This window comes from Falco cherrug, chromosome 9, assembly GCF_023634085.1.
Source record: "Falco cherrug isolate bFalChe1 chromosome 9, bFalChe1.pri, whole genome shotgun sequence".
Taxonomy (NCBI): Eukaryota; Metazoa; Chordata; class Aves; order Falconiformes; family Falconidae; genus Falco; species Falco cherrug.
This window is the reverse complement of record NC_073705.1, coordinates 44786471-44803949: the sequence shown is the minus strand read 5'-3', so window position 1 is coordinate 44803949 and position 17479 is coordinate 44786471. Positions and strand designations below refer to the sequence as shown.

General features: G+C 40.7%; 1 protein-coding gene across 1 annotated transcript in view; it reads left to right on the top strand.

The window, feature by feature from the left end:
- Positions 1–17155, top strand: part of CHAT (choline O-acetyltransferase) — a 36241-nt gene extending 19086 nt beyond the window's left edge. Inside the window, exons 9-15 of the mRNA XM_055721425.1 lie at positions 797–897; positions 1103–1231; positions 2387–2509; positions 4019–4160; positions 7319–7381; positions 11402–11539; positions 13259–17155. Coding sequence (XP_055577400.1) covers positions 797–897; positions 1103–1231; positions 2387–2509; positions 4019–4160; positions 7319–7381; positions 11402–11539; positions 13259–13528 — 966 coding nt within the window. The 3' untranslated portion in view covers positions 13529–17155. The remainder of the gene's footprint in view (positions 1–796; positions 898–1102; positions 1232–2386; positions 2510–4018; positions 4161–7318; positions 7382–11401; positions 11540–13258) is intronic.
- Positions 17156–17479: the final 324 nt, after the last annotated feature.

The following is a 17479-nucleotide window of genomic DNA, read 5'->3' as shown; positions in this document are numbered from 1 at the left end:
GGGAGGCAGAATGCATAGGTGTGTGATACAAATGCACAGAGCAAGATGAGTGGGAGAAGTCCAGGCAAAGACACTTCAAAAGAAGTGAGGGGGAAAGTCCAGAAAAAGGATAGGAAACATGTGAGACAAGTTGCAATTTTGTCCTAGACATTTGCATTTGTTTGAAACACAGAAGTAACCAGCTGCATGGGGGTATCAGAACTGCAGTGCAGCAGGTTAAGTGTCACCACTTGTACCATGTATGTGTAATGAAATCAGGAAAGCAAGCAAGAGGAAAATGAAGAATACACACCCCAAAAAAGGTAAGGAGGAAGCAGGGCAGTAAAACAAGCCATGAGAAAGCTACCAAATAAGCATGAGCTAGCTCATTTGATATATCTGTAATAAAATGTGATCCTAAGGGACTTCCCAGATACAGAAGTTGCATTGCCCCCAAATGGGGAAGGAGAACCCTGGCCTGTATTTCTATTAATGGGTTTTCTCTACCAGAAAGCAGATGCTAAATCCTATTTCCAGACTCCAGTGGGAATTGCTAAAATTTACATTCTCGCAGGAATCAGTCTGAAATAGCAGCATGAAAGGGATCCAATGCAATGCTATTCACAGGACAAGAAAATCTCCTGCAATAAGACTGTAAGTCACCCACTAATCTGTAAGTCAAGGAAGTTCCTGATATGAGCAATAAGAAAACAAAAGATGTTGTTGTTCTCGTGTGGTTAGGTTGCCAGCCTGGGTAACTTACCCAGAAAATGATTTATTCTCTATATATCTTACACTTGTTCTTTTCCTTGCTTAGTTTGTGGTAGGAAGAGATGGCATCTGTGGTACCGTGTGTGAACACTCCCCTTTTGATGGCATCGTACTGGTGCAGTGCACTGAACACTTGCTCAAGCACATGTGAGTCACCTTTCAGTACAGCTATTGTACCCACTCCAGCCCCTGGGAAGCCTCTGCCAGCCGCAAATTCCCCTTGATGCACAGGGCCGCTAAGACCCATACAGCTCCTGGAAACCAGTCATTTACCTCCTAAAAAAGCAGTGTTTAATAAATTGGTTATTCCTGGGACTGTAATGATTTATTTTTTTTTCTCACATACTAACAGGAAAGAAAGCTCCAAGAAATTAGTCCGAGCCGATTCAGTGAGTGAGCTTCCTGCTCCACGGAGACTGAGATGGAAATGTTCCCCTGAAATTCAGGCACATTTGGCATCATCAGCAGAAAAACTCCAAAGGTAGAAGAGATGCCTCATTTTTCTCAACAATGACTGCAAGCTGGGAACTACTCAGCACATTGTGTGCAGGCATGGGTTTCCTCATGAGGGTTCTCCCTGCTCTCCCACTTCTCCTCCTCTTCCCAAGCTGAACGTACCTAGCATCTCTTGGCAGGATAGCACCCTCATGGACTGGAGCCACTTCACTGTATTCAGGAATTGTATTACCACTGTTTTTCTTCCATGTAAATATTAGGACAATGAAAGACCACTGGAAAAACTGTTGAGTCTGATTTGCACAGGATGCAAGTCCGCTGTTTTTGTGGATGCACTTTGCAGGTTTGACCTGACTAAAGCCGAAGCCAGGACAATGGGGATACATACATGCGATAGTAAAATACAACCGATTTGAATAACGATTTTAATTCAGGAATGTAATTTGTTTACATCTGTGTTGCTCATACAGGGGTTAGTTTTCCAGACTGTAAAAGATTTGCATGATCTTTGGGGTTAGGGGTGGTAATGAGAGATTTTTTTTCCAAATTATTTAATCTCAACACTCAGGCCTGTGATCTCTCTGTAGAGACCTTATTGTCTGCATGACCAGCGGTAAGTATGTCCAGCGTGACTGAATTAGACGAGACCTCAAAGTAACTAGAAGCATATGTAAGAGCATGAGAACATCCAGGATGCAGAGTAATTCCTTTTTGTTTTTAAATAAAGGTAGTAGTCCTCTAAATTGAAAGGTTGCAGAGAGCTGACACCCTTTACCAGGTTTTAAATCCACCCATTTCTCACACTAGCAAATCTCACAGACATTTGTCAAGAACAAAGCAGGCCCTCACTTAGGCTTCAGGAGTGAAAACACTATGGTTAAAAAGAAAAAAAAAAAAAAAAAAGAAAAAAAAAAGTGTTTTACTCAAATGAATAGAATGACCTGAGTGCCACAGCTCCTGCTAAGGCTGCAGATAACAAGCCCAGCCTAGAACCTGCATGAATAAAAGTTACTGACTAGGAACAAGTTACCAAAGGGCAGGACTGTCTGCAGAGCAGGAGCCTGCTCACCTCCAAGTGGGTACAGGCAGGAAACGATCTCTGGGTTTTGTTTGCAAATGGAAATGGAACATGAGATTCTTGCATCTCCCCCTGCAGTAACTGCCTCTGCTTGTTTTCCAGGATAGTAAAAAACCTGGACTTTGTCGCCTACAAGTTTGAGAACTATGGAAAGGAATTTATTAAGAAACAAAAGATTAGCCCAGATGCCTATATTCAAGTAGCACTTCAGCTGGCATTTTACAGGTAAGGTTAATTCAAATCACAGGAACAAGGCAGCACAAAAGGAGCCTCACAATTTGTTTTTTTATGCAAAGGGTCCTTTTTTCCTCGGCACCCAAACAAATGCCTCCTGCATGGAAGTGAGGGATCTTGCATAATGACTGTAGGTCAGACAAGATAGGAATTCCCACTTGGCTCTAAGACAGAATACTCCTTTTCCTCACTCCATTTCCCTCTCCTTGCTCTACCTTCCCATCCCCACATCCCCCTTCCACCACACACCATTCCCAGGCAGTGCCCTCCCTACAGCTGTCCCTGCACTCAGCACAGAGAAGAGGGTGACAGGATGTGGCAGGGAGTGGTAGACAACCCTGCCACCCACAGCAGCAGAAGCAGCTAGGGAATTCAAGTCCCTGGAGCAGAATGCACTCCCTTGCCACTGCAGGTAGGTTGTGAGGAACCATGGCAGTAACGCATAGCTCAACACATACGCATCCCTTGCACTGCAGGGCAAAAAGCGTTGACAGGGAAAAATACTCCAGCAGCATATCAGATCAGAGTTCCTACACAGGATAGCAACTACTGCTGCTTCCTTCTTCACAGGCACCCCAAAACTGATAATACCCTCCAATTTCCATGGTGTTATCAAAGTTAAAAGCTCCTTTTTACGTTGTCAGAACAGCTGATGCTCCAGGCTAGAGATCAGTTGCATGGTTTCCTGCAGAACAGCCTATTTCATAAACAATTCTTTATTGTGTCAAATTAAATCCTGAAGTGGTCTTTACCTAGTCAAAACCAGAGATGCCTATCACATTTTGCATACTCCATTAAGTGCTGTTAAACGTCCATTTGTGTATTCCATTAACCAAATTCCAATAATGACCTGGTCCAAGATTTTGATCTGGATCCCAACCATGATATAAATCCCATGTATGCAGCAAAAACCTTAGGGGACAGTTATGTTCCGAGACTCCTGCTTCAACTGGAAGGCACAGTAGGTGTCTTGAAGCGAGGAACAGGAGCTATATACCTGGACCCAAATTGAACAATAGTCTTCACACTGTTCTGTTTGCTTTTCATTCCAGCTCCATCTCAAATAGCACCCTTTTCCCTTTTTAGTTTTCTATTTTTCTTACACAGTGCATTTTTTCTTGTTTTAAATAAAGTATATTTCAAGGCCATAAGTAAATGATTAATTACACAATTATTTTATGATGCAGTACAAATAAAACATTCCTTGAGATCTTTCAGTAAATTTTAGTTTTACTAGCCTTGTTTTTACACAGCAAGTCATTTTTTATGGGCAATGCATAACTAAAACGTATACAGCTGTATGCAGCTCCTCATATTAGAAAGGAGTGACCATCCATCTTTTTTAAGCTTCTTATAGAATTCTATCAACATTAAGATGAATACTATGCAAAAAATAAAATCGTGGCTGTAACAATAAAATATACCAAGCCTATATTTCTTTTAGTCTTTATGACTCCTTGAAAATAATTATTCTTCGTTTTTCTTAATTCATTCTCTCAGATGCCATAGGAGACTGGTCCCTACCTACGAAAGTGCTTCCATACGCCGATTTGATGAGGGCAGAGTTGACAATATTAGGTCTGCTACCGCAGAAGCATTCGCTTTTGTGAAAGCAATGACTGATGACAAGACAGCTCTATCGGTATGTTGCCCTGGTTCCCCCTCTGCCTTCTTTGGCAAAACACTAAGCAAATAATACTTTCATGATCCCCAACCTCTCATTTTTAACTGTTAACTGAGAACATGAAGTCATAGGGTGGGGTAACAGGATTTTGCTTTTTGTGCAGACCATCCATTAAGCTAAATATAAATATTTCCTTATTTTTATTTAAGCACCAAAAGGTGCCTAAAAAGGTGTCAGAGGTGCCTAAGCATGACATTACAAGAAACAAAACATCTGATTTTAGACTTAGTACTGTCTCGGGAATGATCTATCACCATATCCAACTTCAGCTCCCTGGCGAGATCTAGGCTGACCATGCAAAGTTCAGGATCATTATACTGCCACACCAGGGGAATTGCCTCACAGGTCCCCTGCAGTAAAGAGCTCTGCTGCAGACTGCTATGTGTGAAGTGATATAATTCCCATGCTTTGCTTTCTGGATAAAGTGGATATGTTCTGGCTGAGCTTTTTGGGTTTAAAGGTATGTTTCTACCAAATAGAGTTAGCTTTAAAGGATCCTCAAGGGGGCTGAACCTTCATGATGAAAAAACTTCATCACACTAATAAAACAACTCTCCAAACTGTCCTGACATCATCCTGCAAAAAGAAAAATGTAATTGCCTTTCTTTGAGGCACACCATCTGTTTGCCAGAAGCGTGAGTACTGTACACAGTAGATGAGGATGCAAAGAGGTACAGGTGAGAGAGCCGAGACCATAGCTGCACAAACAGCTTTGCGCACTGTCCCGCCCGCCATCCCTGGAGAGGCTCCCTCAGCATCTCTCTGTGTGCTGCTTCTACCCACTGCACTTCACTGCTGTACAGGGAATTTCCAGGTGGCTGTTCAGATGCAAAACGCTGCCATAATATAGATTATTTTGCACAATAAGCCCACTCCAGTGGAAACAGACCACGTGGCTGCTCTACAGAATCTAGCATAGCATGGCTAGAAGTATTGCTGGGCTGGATTAAGTGTAAATTAATGAAATATTGTAAATCAAGCTTTAATGTCCCAGAGGATAAGGAAAATTTGCCCAGAGAAGTGCTCTGTTCCTTCACTGCTTCTTCAGTCTCCTTAAGGTTACCATGACCAGAACTTAGCTCATGATGAACAAGACTCAAATAATTTCTATGTTAAAACGATAACTCACAGGAAACCTGAAGTAATTCCCTAGACTGAGTGGGTAATCCAAGGCAGATTATGACCATACTATTGCACATAGTGACTACCATACAGTAGACAAGAAGAGGATGTTATTTGCTATCAGTGTCCTGTCTGACAACATGGTTCTTAATCATATTTCACTAGAAGCTGATGTTATATGTGCACACATTCCCCTCCACACTTGGGTGCCCAGGATACCCCCAGCCCCAACACACATTGCTGCAGGCTGACTATACGCCTAGGAGGAGCCAACCTAGCACATTATTTTGCCAGATCCTTCTTGCTCCCTCCAACTATCTCTTCCTACCTTCCTTATTCCAACACTTACTGACTTCTGCAGCTCTCCCAAAGCTTCAGAATTTCTCACCATTTTAAACCACCGAAATCTGAGATTGTACCCACCTTTCACTGCATCCTAAACTGTACGGCTTCACACAGGCAAGCAGAAGAATGCCATGCGTGTCTACAGTGAGCTCAGTCTCATCTCCCTAATCTTTATATCGCATGCCTTGGCAGTACTGAAGAGGGAGAATAATGGTTTCGTCCCCCCTGAAAAACCTGCAATCATAATGCAAACCAATACACTGACAGTTTTCCTGGCTTCTTGTCCACTGAGAGATGCAAAGGACATTTAAACTGATCTGTGAATGTTCTTTCCCACAAACTTTTAGAAATCTTTGTTTTGATGTGAACATCTTTATCTTTCAGTTCAAAACAATACGTATTATCATCACAGTATCATTAGAAACAAAATTCACTTAATACAGCCCTGTTCCAAGGTGATTTCTTTAGACCTACAGATTACCTCTGTATGTGAAGGGGTTAATTTTATTTTTTTGGACAAAGAGATGCATCACTTGGTTTAAGTAGCCTTGAACTCCCCGAAATATTGTTTGTTAATAGCCATTAATCCAAACTAAATTAAAAACAATTTTCTATCTGATGCTAATAAAAATGATCTTCAAATGATAACTTGAACAGTCACCAAAGATTGATCAAGTCGGATTGATTCTCTAGGAGGAGAAATATCTCATGCATTTGACACTTGCTGTAAAAGAAGTAGCAACTGACACTGCAGAGATTGCTTGAATAGCTGTAAATTAATCAGATTTAAAGACTGCATTTGGTAATTTAATCTGTATAAGGGAACTAAGGCCTAGCTCTAGCCCTATGAAAAAATAACAGACTCTGTACTTTGAAGGTCCCTGATGGTGGCCTTGAATGGCTTCTAAAATTAATTCTTTGTTCAAAAGATCATTCATCGTCCATAGGAGCTGAAGGTTCCCGTTTATCTGGAGACCCAGTCATTTCTGGCTGTTTCAGGGTCTCCAAAAGTTGTAGCATTGGACTTGATGTACAGCAGGGCAGTACTTCTTAGGAGCGTTCCCGCAATATAAAAAGGCTGTCATTTGACAGGAGTCAAAATTTACTGGCTTGTTATCTGAAATGTGAGGAATCTGTGCAGGGTAGAGCAGCCTTGGAAAATTCTAGATGCCCTTTCACACCAGGGAGTAATTTTTTGACTGGCTAGTAAAATATCAGTAATGGCTGTCATTAATACCACTGTCATTGTCTAGATACACCATTGTGGAAAAAATATACTGCCTAGCTGTTCTGAAAACACTGAATTACACTAGGCAATTATTTTCCCTACTTCAAATGGAGCAATTCCATTAGTAGTAATCTACTTCACCAAAATCCACGGAAGGAATCCACAAAAGGAACTGCAAGTCCTTCCTTGACTTTAAACAAACTACCACCAATAAACCTGTTCAACCCTTGCACAACCAGGCACCGTTGCTGATTAGGACATTGAATCCCTATGACTTTTCATTTATAAATAATACTTACACCTGAATCAGGAGCAAAGGACATTTGAGTACGCTCGCTCTTTGGCTGCTGGTTAATTGATGGAAGATGCTATTTCTTTGAGAATTTATTCAATAACAGATATATTTCCATTCCCCCACCAGGATTCTGAGAAGATGCAGAGATTTAAGGATGCAATTGCAGCTCAAACTAATTACACTATTCTGGTAAGTGGAACACTGCTTTGTCTGAATAAGGACTAGTTAGTTTGTTCTAGAAAATTATGAAGATACAATCATTAACTATTTATGCAACAGAAAATGTAGGCATCTTTGAAGAGAAAAGTACGTGCCATGTCACACTTCTGAAAATTTCTAATGACCCAAACACCCTCCAAATAGCCATATTCAACTAACATCACCTTAAAAGAATAATTCCTGGAAAGCAAGATAACAAAATTCTGCATTAGACATCAGTGGCAAGACCATCATTCTTGGGCATTAGCTCTTTTATATAGAACTGTCATGGAACATGACACTCTGTATTCAACATATTCATGTGGAATGTGCTTCTACAAAACATTTATGATTTGTATCTGTGTCTTACTTAGGAGTCACAGCCACAAATTAGGATTCCACTAAGTCTGGTGTTGTACAAATTAACAATTAAAAAATGGCCTCCATCTTAAAGAGTTTGCAATCAAAATATAATAAAGGGACTTTTAAATTAAATATTGAAAGGCTTGCAATGGAAAACAGTAGCCTGATGAAATAAGCCTTTATTCTGGGTACTCTGTGATCAACATGAAATGTTAGCCATGAGGGTAGCCAAGAAAAGTGGCAGTGGGGATATTCTAATGGGGTACGGCAAGTGGACAGCTGAAAGCCTCATCAGGATGAGAAGTAAGCAAGCATTACAAGCAACCAACTCAACTGCTGTGTAACATGCATGAGAAAAAAATCCAACTGCAAAATCCAGATCCCCCAAGTTTACAGGTATTTAGACCGATAAACTATGATGTTACAGATAAGCTCAAGACAGCTGTTAACACATCAGGAATTCCACACACACAGAGCACCCCTAAAAATAATAATTTATGCATTTTCTTAGGCTTCTCTTCCCTAGCAGAGAGAGGTCCCTATCTGGGACCTGATCCTCAGACTGGCTGGTATTTTGGAAAGTGTACTCTGGTATTCCAAAGTGCCATTTCTAATCAAGGTCATAACAATGAGGGAATGATTCCAGTAAGTTCTCTTTTAAAGACCTGCACATCTAACAAAAGGAAGAGATGCACACACACACACACACCACCCCCCCAGTGAAGAAATCAGTTTAGCATGAAAAGCAACTCATTTTCTGTTGATTAAAAATTAGATAATTCAGTCTAATTAATGCTCTACATCCCACTTGTGCCAAGACAGGCACAGACTTAAACTACAAACAACTTAGTCTAACCACTTATGAAACTAATAAACGTTAACCAGCTATGTTAAGTGAATCTGCTACCTACGGTTTTGTCTCAGACCATTGCCTAACAAACCCACACTGTTGCTCACTGTTTAAATATTCAAGAAATCGTTCACTTCCAGAGGTGGTTTCAAAGGTATACTCAGAGCACTGGAGAGGTGAAGTGTTGCTTTCAGGCAGGATTATTCCCAAGACTGTGAAACAAAGAAGCAGGTGAAAAAAAAAACCAAAACAGGTTTGTGTTTCAAGCTTTGTGCTGGGAGCTTGCATCTTAGAGGCTGAGGCTCTGTGTCACCTGTAAAGCAGAGCTGAGTCTTACTTCAGGGCAATTGCCTCACCTGAACCACCTCAGCGTAACCCCACCACCAACACAACATAGTGTAGGCCTACTACATCACAACCAATGGAATTTCTGTACAACATCTGTTCAAAATAAAAAGAAAAAATTTTCATAAAATTCTCCCTCCAAGTCATTTCAGTTCCTGAAACTCATAAAATTCAACCTCGCGTGTAGGTCATGGAAAAATACTAAAATTGAGACCGGAAAATTAACTTATCTTTAAATTTAAAAAGTTTTCCAGGTATTTCTATTCACCAAGTACCCCCCTTCTTTCTCAGAATAGCACAATGTAGTTGCTGTGCCTGTAAACTATGGTCAAGACTTACATTGTCTGACTAAATAGTGTGTAACAGGCTGAAATGTAATTGCTCCTAAGAAAAACGAAAAAATCTAGTTCATAAAACAAAAAGCAATTTAATGATTTTATTTCCCCTTGTTAGGGCTTACTAGTAGCATTGCTATCTTAAGTGCGGAGCTCTAAAATTCAATTTAGCACAGTTTTTTCCTATGTGTTGACTCACAGTTTATTTCGTTAGGCTGTCTCGGCCTCTCTTCAGACATGACATTGATCTATGTTGCAAAAATGTCAATTCTAACAACCTTATAAATCTTGTGTGATAGCAAAATATTTCCTTTTATTATCAAGTCAGTTTCCCTCTATGGGAAAAACAACGTAAACATGCCCTGATGTATGCTACTTTTTTGCAAGCTTCCTTTCTCCATCTGGGCTGATGAGCAAATAGCCCCCCTACCAATGAGTGCCTACTCCTTAATAAGACAAACAAGATTATGCACTCCCAAACCCCTGCTTCAAGCATTATTAGCGGGTTAAAATTATTTTCCTCTTAAGAGGAAAAGCAAACTTGTGCTTTTTTTTTTTTTCCATTTGCCCCTTAAGAGGAAAACCAAGTTTGTACTTGTTTTTAAATCCTGCCTTCTCTCAGGTTGCTTCTTTCCCTTGTTACAAGGGGCCTGTGCCACAGGGTTATCGGTTCTACTCCCAGTGTAGTACCACGTCCCTTGTTCAGCATTCTCTTCCTCCATGGCTTCAGCCTGTTACAAGGGGTAAGCTACAGCTCAGTCCTCATAATCAATGCTCCCACCAAGAAGAATAAACCCAGACTGAAGGGTTTTAAATGCATATTTTAATCTGATGCAATTCCTGCCTGACTGGAACAAATTTTGATTGGGTTTTGTAAAGAAACAAAAGTCTGTAACTATCCTGGTCTGCCCATCTCCGACGACTGACTTTTGATCCTGTTAGCTATCTTCCATCACATTTGCTATCAGGGCAAAGACCTTAAAGCCAATGCATTCCTTAAGTCTACAGCATTAGGTAGCTGGATAGAGCTGAAACACCCAAGCATATCTAGCTCGTGGTAGAAAGACTTACTGCAGGCTCAGCAATAATTCTTGTAAGCTGGCTAGCTGGCCACCAGCATGGCCCTACTAAAGTTCAGTCACTGCACATGCTGCCGATCACCTCCCCAGGTGATCAGGAGAGGAGACTGGGGACACTCAGGAGCAGGGTTTGGGGGCAAGCATAGCTGGTTCTGTGCTGGAGATGATGGTGAGCAGAGACACGGGCAAGTAGGATGGCAATTAGACTGCTGCTCTAGGTCTCTTGCTTGTCAGGCACATTATTCTCATTAGTTAAGCCCTCTTTAATTTGATTCTAGCTTCATGGCACCTGGGCTACAGTACCATCCTTACTTACCAAATTTAGTGTTTTCAATTGCCCCATCAGGGCGAGGGCTAAAGTGATGGTTGCCCCTGAGATAATCCAGCACAGGGCAGGGGGAAGTGGCATATTTGGGCAGTGAATTAAATCAAGAAGGCATCTGTGTCCACAACCACAATCTTCTTAAGTGGTGGGGTATGCTAGTAGATCTGTGATAGATCACTGGCAATTCTATCTGTTATTCTGTGATCACTGTTACATCTGTTGGAGACATCTACCAGATCTTTGGATATGAGTTCTGTGGAATAGCACATGCTTTACCTGCCAGAGAGACCCAGGCAGCAAGGCAATGAAAGATAAATTTGTTTCAATTCAGATCTGTCTTGCTATCTTGAAATACAATCCAAGTGACACACGGGAAATTCCAAAACAAGTTAAAGATTTCTAAGTGTCCCATGTGCTCCCTTCAGTGGCTTTGGAAGCCCAGCCCATGATACTTAGCTCTGAGAGATGCCGGATAACATCAGCACATGGTACATCTCAAGACCAGCTCCTTCCTAACTTTTACATCTTCAGAGCACCATATGAATTTCTAGTTACTGATCATCCAAGTACGTACTCAGAGTAATATCTGAACATTACCAGCATTACATCATCCAAACCAAGTTCATCAACTCTGACCAGAAAACAAGGCAGTTACAGCTAAGAAAATGTCTCCATACTCAATTAAACGCTGGTATCTTATCATGTCGTACACAGGCTATTACTGGAATGGCAATAGACAATCATCTGCTGGGGCTCAGAGAGGTGGCACGGGAACACTTCAAGGAACTGCCGGAGTTATTTACAGATGAGACATATTTGACAAGTAATCGATTCATCCTTTCAACCAGCCAGGTGAGTTTCTCCTGTTCACTGGTCTTGCTAAGCAAAGGCTAACTCATTTGTGTTCTGCCAGACTTTGTAGCTCACAGTTAAAAAAAACAAACCACCAAAACCAAAAAACCAAAACAAACTACAACAAAAATCTGTTACCATCAAGAACCATCAAGAAGTCTGCAAAATTCTCCAGATTTTTAATCTAGTTTTCGTTCATCCCACAAAATCAGAACCGTAAATACTGAAGTTATCACTTCCCTTGCAACATCCCAAACCCCTTCCCAGAAATTCTGGAAATGCACACAAACAAGCTTAGTACAATTCGCATGAGGGCTCAGTGTTTCCTCACTTCCCAAACTATGTATCTTCCCATTCCCTTTCTTCTCATCCTTCCCCTAAGGTGACAGCTCTAGTGTGAATTCTTTACTCCAGTGACAGTACAGCCACAAGCCAGACAGGCTGCCACTCTGAGAAACAAAAGCCAAGAGCCACGAGGAAATTTTACTCTTAAAAGTAGCTGTGTCTGAAATCTTCAAGAGCCTTCAGTTACTCAGTGTAAGACTGCAGCCTGCGCAGGCATGCATCCTGGATTTACAGACATTTACGGATTTTAGTTATTTGCAACCATACTAAGATACTCTAAGAGTCAACACTTCTTCCATTTAATGTTGTGAATAAGGAAACATCTTTATAGCATACAGCCTAAAAATTAAATGTTTCATTGCATGTAGTAGCAGTCCTAATGAAAGAAGAAATCTTTGTAGGAATTAATTTACTGAAACACTAACCCAACTGCACAGATTGGAACTATGCAACAAAAGAGACTTATAATATCATGCTACAGCATAAAACCTTAATAAGTAATTTGATCTTGTCATAATGTTTGTAGGCTTTCAGACATGAGTGAATGTAACCAACATACTACTACATAAATTCTGGAAGAAACTATCCATGAGCAAAGAGTGCTTCTGAATAGCTTTATGGCCTTCGGCTGTTGCACGGCAAATTTATCTGACAATTCTATGGCTCTATTAGCAGGACTAATGGCTTGTTCTAGACCATTAAAAAGCCAAATGTCATTTGTGAAGGCCCATGTACACAGAGTCTGAAACATATAGATTTCTAACACGTCTTTTGTTTTCTGCAGGAGAAAGTGTTTCACTCCTGCATTATGCCATGATTAAACTCACATGTCATAGACATATAGCACCTAGATGCATTAAAATATTTTTATACAACAACACAATTATAAATGGTGGTTAGAAATGGACAATACTGCTTTCTCTAATTGATTACAGTCTTCCCATTACAAGTTTAATATAACCTTAAGATAACCTTAAGACATTTAAAACCTTAGAGAAGTTTTATGTATCATAACTTTATGTATCAGAATTACATACATCCTTAAAAATAACCCATCTTTCAGCAACACAGCTTATAGCTGTTAAAGATCTAGATAAAGTGAGAAAACTTATGCATTATATCCACTTCAAATGATACCAGTTTCCAAACAATAGCAAACAAACAGAGCAACCGAATTCAGTATTGAGATCAGCTTTTACCTTCAAAGTGTCAGCTCCAGGTCTGGACTTCTGAAGGAAGTGATATTTTGCAAGGGGGGTTCACCACATTTTCAGCATTTGTAGCATTTGCTTATCTTTTTCCTCATTCCTAACCAACCGATTTCAGGTGCCCTCATTAACCAGAGATCACTCCTTACCTTCTCCCTGCAACCAGGTTCCAACTACTACGGAAATGTTCTGCTGCTATGGGCCTGTGGTGCCCAACGGTTATGGGGCATGTTATAACCCTCAGCCAGAGCATATATTATTCTGCATCTCAAGCTTTAAAGACTGTAAAGAAACCTCTTCAGATGCGTTTGCAAAAGCTGTGGAAGAAAGTCTCCTAGAAATGAGAGATCTGTGCAGTAGATGCAATCCTACTATGGCAAAGCCACCTGCTAAACAAGAAGCAACCACACAGCTGCAGAGTGACCACAAACTCTAAGAGGCTGTGGGAGTTGTTCTCCTGAACCCACCTTATGGAAGAAACAATAATATAGTTGTTCAAAGGCAAGATAGTACTAGTAATATATTAGTGTAGAACCAAAATGTCATTGTTTTACATTGTAGCTGACATTTAAAACCCTGTACATACTAAACTACCATTTCTTGCTTGAGAGTCAGCAAAAAAAGGTTTGGTCTCAAATGGCTGAAATGAAGGAAGAAGTATATTTCTAACCATAATTAACTTATGCCTTTTTATCACCTAAAAAATTGAGTAAGTTTGTCTATGACATAAATTAAATACTAAGGCACACCAATTAATTAACACCCCCTGCAAGTAGCACTAAAGTATTCACATCTATTCCTGCAAGACTTGCATGTTAAAAAAAATCAAAATATTCCCCTACTGGGAATGTTGAGAGTGACATTGTAAATAATAGGCTGATGCCATTAAATCTTGAAAATTTGAATGTAGAGTATTTAATACCACCATGCTATTTACTACATAAGGAAAACAGATTATTTTTAAGTGGCCACTGTGTATTTTCACCAACAGGGTTTAGGAAGATTACACTAGTGTTTGCGTGTTCCCCCAGTTCAAAAATGCTGCAGAAATAATTTAGCCTTTATTCTGGTTTGCACTTGCCTCAAGCACAGTCCTGTTCTGAAAGTGGCATATTGGAGATAAGATCCATCACAGAGAACTGGGAGAATTTTGTCCGTAATGAATTGACTTAATTATTTCTTTCTATCAGTGTGCAAAATCCAGTCTGACAGAGAGGCAAAGCACAAAGCATAAGTGCAATTCAGTCCTGCTTAAGACCTTTTCTGTTTGCACAGGAACGAATTTAGTCGCTGTGGTTAGCAGGAGAGTATATGCAACCACACAAAATTAAAGAGCAATAAATAAGTAGAAAGAAGAGGCAAACTTGCAATATAAGGAAGTCTCCAAGCTAGAGCTATAAATACCAGTTTAAGAGTACTGGTACTCATATCAGCTTTGCATCATCCCACTTGGGAGGATTTATATTTTATATTTTTAAATTGTAGATGTAGGGTTCATATTCTGCAATACGCAGTAAATTCAGTCAGGAAAATACTAGAGTATCTGGTAACTTCCATATTCTGTGAGTGTTACCCTGAGGGTTTTCTCATTATCTCTTTTCTTTCATTCCTTACAAATCCTTCCAAGGACTGATATTTTCAGTTACTTCCTCTTAAGCTGAAATATGTTGTCTTGCTTAGGAGTGTTCAGTCACCGTTGTTAGAATACAGCTTACTGACTAAAGACACTTAGCTACTAGCTCCAGCGCAGAACCTTTGCTAGACAAGCTGGAGCACACTCGGAAGCCTGGCCAGGGACTGCTTACTTGCCTGTGGAGAAGCAGAGACATCTTTTCTTCCTTTGTAGGCTGAACAATCACATGCATAAGCACTCTCAAGCCTAAAAGCAGAACAGATTTATTACAATAAACTCGAAGCGCAGAACTCTAGATACAGATTCAGTAGATTATATGTGTCCATGTTTATTTTACTGCCTCTTTGGAGGGGCGTACATGCAATTAAGCAGTCTGCTGGACAAAGACTACCCACAACCCCATCTATGAAAGCACAGTGGGCCTGATGATCAATTGGAGCAAGTCAGTTGTGTTGGAGCAAATCAGCTGTGATGATTTACAGTGATTGAGAGTGCATTCACTTAAAAACGTATGTGTTTCATTACTCCATGAGCTGTGGCTCAAACCGAAGGTGAAATCTATTTTTAGATGTTATAAATAATATTATGGCATTAAAACTGCCCCAAAGTTAAAATGTAAAAAAAATTTTAAAAAAACCCAACACCAAAAAAACAAAACAACCCCCCCCCACCCCAAGAAAACTGTTAGTCAAGCCAGACATTCACTTAATGGATATACTGTTCAAAATACGATTTTAAATAATTCCTATACTATAATTATGAAAATTACTTTGAAACATTCCCAGTACTTTTGCTTTGTTCTCATGTCCCTAAAAATGCATTCCACATTTTTAACATAAACATAGCAGTGTTTTGCATCATAGAATTGTATGTTTAAAAGTTATAATTATATTTTAAGTGTATAAAAATGCTGTGAATGGTTATTTAATTATTTATTAATTTGCTTCTAACAAAATGTACAATTTTATTTTGTATTCCTAGTTCCATAGTTACTGATGCTTATTTGTAAATATTACCCATGTTTTCATTTTACTTTTTTTTTGGCTGGAATTTTAACAGTAGCTTAGACACTGTACTCAATACACAATCACTGAGAATTCAGGCAGAAACTACAGCCACACCTGAAATTTTATACCAATTTATCATTAAGAGCCCCTTGTCTACAGCTGCTGTGACAGGTGTTTCAGATTCTGCAATACTGGCAAATACTAACACCATATTTTTACTTGAAGAAGAAAACCATGACCACCCATACTTCCTATTTATTTAGCTAACCATTCCATACTTGTATCTTAGATACTCACTGCTCTGAGTTTAGCATTCAGCCTGAATACCTAAAACTAGCAGCTTCAGTGAAGCCAGTCCCTCCAGGGGAAGGCATTTGCATACATCCTTAACCTCAGCCACTGCCCCTGCTAAAAGTGGGATCTGCCAAGTGCCTGGCCCTGTTTGAGAAACTGCAGGCTCGGTTCAGGCATGTTTAAATTGGAGGGTCCTGATTAAATTACAGATAGATAAAATTCAGGGCACAGGGCATTACAAATGTCTCCGTTTGCAAGCATAAGGGACTGTGCTGCTCCTCAATCAACCCCTACACCCACACATCAGGGTCCCATGCTGCAGTTGCACCTATTTAAGGATTTCAGGAAACGGGCAGTTTTCTTAGGTTCTTATTTAAAATTATTTGCGTTATACAAATGAAGTTCTCTTCTAAGGTTTAAAAATACACAGTCTATGCACACGCACTTACGGAAATTGAATGTGAAGCCTTTAAAACATTTCCAACCAGAAAACTATGGAATAGACAGTTTGTTATAAAGAGGGAGAAAATCTTGATTGACAAATTAAGTGTAATTACATGGATGTAACAAGTGGCAATGACTTAACAAGACCTCTTGGTGAGACCCGGGACATACAAACCCCCTGCAAGAGAATTTTGAGGCGGTAATTGTTTCGCTCTGCCCGTAGGTGTACATCGTGTGCGCACGGCACTGGGATGCAGAAATTAAAAAGGCAATTTTTCTCAACTTCTATGCTCACTGTGTACAAAAGTGAAAGAAACTTGACTTCTTTCTATCTATAGTGATATATAGATAGGCATATATACATCATGGCAAGCCGTGGCGGTGGGAGGGCGCGGGAGGCCGGCCTTGCTCCCCACAGCGCCCTGTGGCAGCGCAGCCCAAAGCCTCCTGTATGCATTGCAGAGGACATAAAAATATTTTAGCGATACTTTTATTTTTATAAAATAGTATAGATTTATGATAAATGTAAAGGTGTGTTTATAGCACGTCAGGTTTCTGTTGTGTTTTGCTCTCGACTAATATATATTTATCTGTCTATATTAACATATATGACCCGAGGTGTGTATGCCGACAACATGCATTCAGCTTATGGAAAGATGGAGCTTTGCACCGCAAATAAAAAATCCCTGAGGAAAGACGTTGCCGCCTTTTTGTGCCAGGCGCCGCCGGCCCCGCCAGCCGCCGCGGGGCAGCCCCAGGGCGCTGCCCGCGGCCCCTCAGGGGAAGGGGGGAGGGGCGGCCGCGCTAACGGCCCCGGGGCGGCCCGGCCCTCGCAGCCACCGGCGCGGCGGGAAGCGGGCCCCGGCTGGGGGAGCTGCCGGGGGGCAGGCGGGGCGGCCGGGCCCGGCGGGCTCCTCCGGGCGTTTGGCAGCGGTCACGCCGCGCTGAGGGGCTCGCAGGCCGCCGAGGGAGGCTCTGTGTGACTGGGGAAAGAGCTGGCCCTGAAACG